Below are 2,833 nucleotides of genomic sequence, written 5' to 3' on the forward strand. Positions count from 1 at the left end.
AATTCAATTTTATCGATAAATGCTTATTAATTACAAAATTCGAAAATTTGCGAAATATTAAGTTCATTAAAATTATTATCTCGTGGTGAATTTCGTGTCGCGATTGCTATATTACGCGAAGTGAAGTGAAGTGCGAGCAACGTGGGACAACGCAGGATGCTCCTAAATCACTTCCGGAGGCTGCAGATGTAATTGCAGCGGAAAACACATCGATGGACAACGATGGACATCGCGAATTGATGAGTGTTGAATTTTTATACGTAATCTGTTTCCTTCAGCTACATCTTTTCCGCAGTTTATTGCACTCGTGTATTATGATTAATTATGAAATTAATATTACTTATTCTCAGTTTCGAGATAAAAGTATTTAATTATATTTTTTACGATCTCTTATTACAAGAATAAAAATACAACATAATGTGATAGAACACAAAATCCACAGTTCTACAGAATATCAAAATTTAATTTCTCTGGCAATAATATTCGTACATATAGAGTCTTCTACTATGAGATAGGTTTCTAATATGAGATAGCAGGTTTTCAACATCCAAATTCAATCACGCGTTCACACGTTAGATTACAATTTTATTGGACTACCAACATCTTGCTCGGACCTGAAGGCGTTCTCGCTTGTTTGACTTATATCGTAATGGTCCTGTTTAACTTTATTTGTCAATGATTACACAATCTAGCAATGAATTTTCCACTAAACAGATTTTGCTCCAATAAATTCATGATGGAATCAACTGCATGGGGAGAATTTTTTCTTAAAATTTATCCGGAAAATTATGTGATCGTGGGACAACGTGGCGTTTTGTAGAACTTTATGAAAGTTTTTTGAAACTTTACCATACATTTTAATAGTAAAATGTATACTAAGCATAATTACTAGTAAAATGTATGGTAAAATTTTAAAACACTCATAAAATTTGTCAAACTACCACGTCCCACGATTACATGATTTTCAAGGTAAGAGAAAATTCCAAGTAACGATGCCTATTAGTTTAATAGAAACCGCGCTATCCCATATTAGGATCCTATCTCACACTCTAGGGTGCTTTCCTCTATATTAATTTACTTATAACAAATCGATGTACCTGAAGGAAACAGCTTGTAACTGCATGCGTAATAATCGTAATACTTGCAACAATGGCACTGATTTCCAACGGTAGAAGTAAACACAATGATGCGCCGCGTAATCTCGGTGAGGCTCTACGAGCCTCATGAACGAATTACATGTACAGACTGTTTAACTTGGCGATGTCTCGCGTTTCAACCCCCGTTAGCGATCCAAGCCGCGGCGCAAAGCTTCCGCGGGCGCACGAACAGCCTAATGCTATGTAAAAATATCGCTTGCCTCTTACCTCCGGTGCGTATATTAATGCACGCCGAAGAAGAGCGAAACGGGCGAGCGTAGGCGCGGGAGAGGAGACATCGAACCACGAGCAGATGCTCCTGCCGGAATATCTAAATAAATCCAGCCCGCCCTTAAAATCCCAGAGTCGAATAAGTAATAACATCCACCGACTACACGGCTGTGTCCCATCCTTACTCTATCTCGCTCTCTCTCTATCTCGGTCCGTTTCTCGCGTTCTCTTTCTCTCTCTCTCATCCCTGCCTTGCCCGTTTTGCCTGCATAAGCGAGCACGTCCGATTTCGAGACTTTAATTGGCCGGAGGGAATTCCGCCGCGTGGCCTTACTTTACGAGGAAACTTTCGAGATATTTTGAGCCGAGCCGGGTCGGGGGGGCAGAAGGGAACACGCTGCATACACTCTTTTTCCGGTTAGATGGGAGAGTAAGTCGGCGAGATTGAGTCGGCGTGGCGGCCGCGGGTTTGAAAGATTTGGCTTTTATCGCGCGGATACATATGAAACGTCTGCATTTTATGAAAATCTTTGAGACAACATATACACCTGTGCGTGGTGTACTATTTCGTTCCCTCTTATTATTTTTTTTCTATCTCTTCGGTTTGAAATTGCGTTATGAATATACGTACTACTAGAAAATTATGCAAAATTATGGTATCTTGTTTTATTGCGACATCGGTTGATTTTCCAAAGTATTCTAAATGCAAATAAGTTAAGTATTACATAATCCAGCTAGGTAGAAGTGAACAATGCTGTCAAGCATCCGTCACGATAGAAATGCCCATTTTTCCTCTTTAACATTGTTACTTAAAAGAAACATCGGATTTACATCGCATGGTAACACCGGGTGTCTGTAATTGAGTTGTAACATTTACGTATCGAAATCCCTCAACTTTTGACGCCAATTTGCCGATCTAATTATCGGAGGGCAACGCCATTAACTGCACTGCAGCGATGGTGTTCGTGCAGGTGGATTAGCGCGGACAGTGGTACGTGTGCGCAAACACGCGACGACGCTGGGTTCATCCCGACGAGCTAGGACGATTTACGAGGTTTCACAGGCTTGTCTGGCGCATAGATAGGGCGAATGTGTCAATTACGATAATCGCGCATCGATGATTTATCCGATTTATCTGATGAAATTATTTAGACGCCCGTTGGCAATTATCGCGTCGCGATTTGACCTGAAAATGCAACGCGATACACCGCGATATCCTTTCTCCGCGTATTCACGCCAATTCACGGAATTGCTCGAGTTTCTTCGTCCATTTTCCATATCGCGCCGTATATTACATCGCATTGGCTATAAAAATGATTATTATTACCCGCACCGGGCAACTGAATTAAATCTCTCGTTGCCCATCGATCGAAGTACTCGTTTATTCTGCCAATTTTACGTTGGTTTCGTTAGCTTTCCGCGTGTTCCTTCGCGTGTACTTGGTCTCACCGGACATGAGATAATCC

General features: G+C 41.0%; 1 protein-coding gene across 1 annotated transcript in view; it reads right to left on the minus strand.

Moving 5' to 3' along the window:
• Positions 1 to 2,135: 2,135 nt before the first annotated feature.
• Positions 2,136 to 2,833, minus strand: part of LOC105565207 — an 11,388-nt gene continuing 10,690 nt past the window's right edge. The window contains exon 16 of the mRNA XM_012018209.1: positions 2,136 to 2,220. Within this exon, the coding sequence (XP_011873599.1) occupies positions 2,136 to 2,220 (85 nt within the window). The remainder of the gene's footprint in view (positions 2,221 to 2,833) is intronic.

Source organism: Vollenhovia emeryi, unplaced genomic scaffold, assembly GCF_000949405.1.
Source record: "Vollenhovia emeryi isolate VEMERY1.0 unplaced genomic scaffold, V.emery_V1.0 DF939155.1, whole genome shotgun sequence".
Taxonomy (NCBI): Eukaryota; Metazoa; Arthropoda; class Insecta; order Hymenoptera; family Formicidae; genus Vollenhovia; species Vollenhovia emeryi.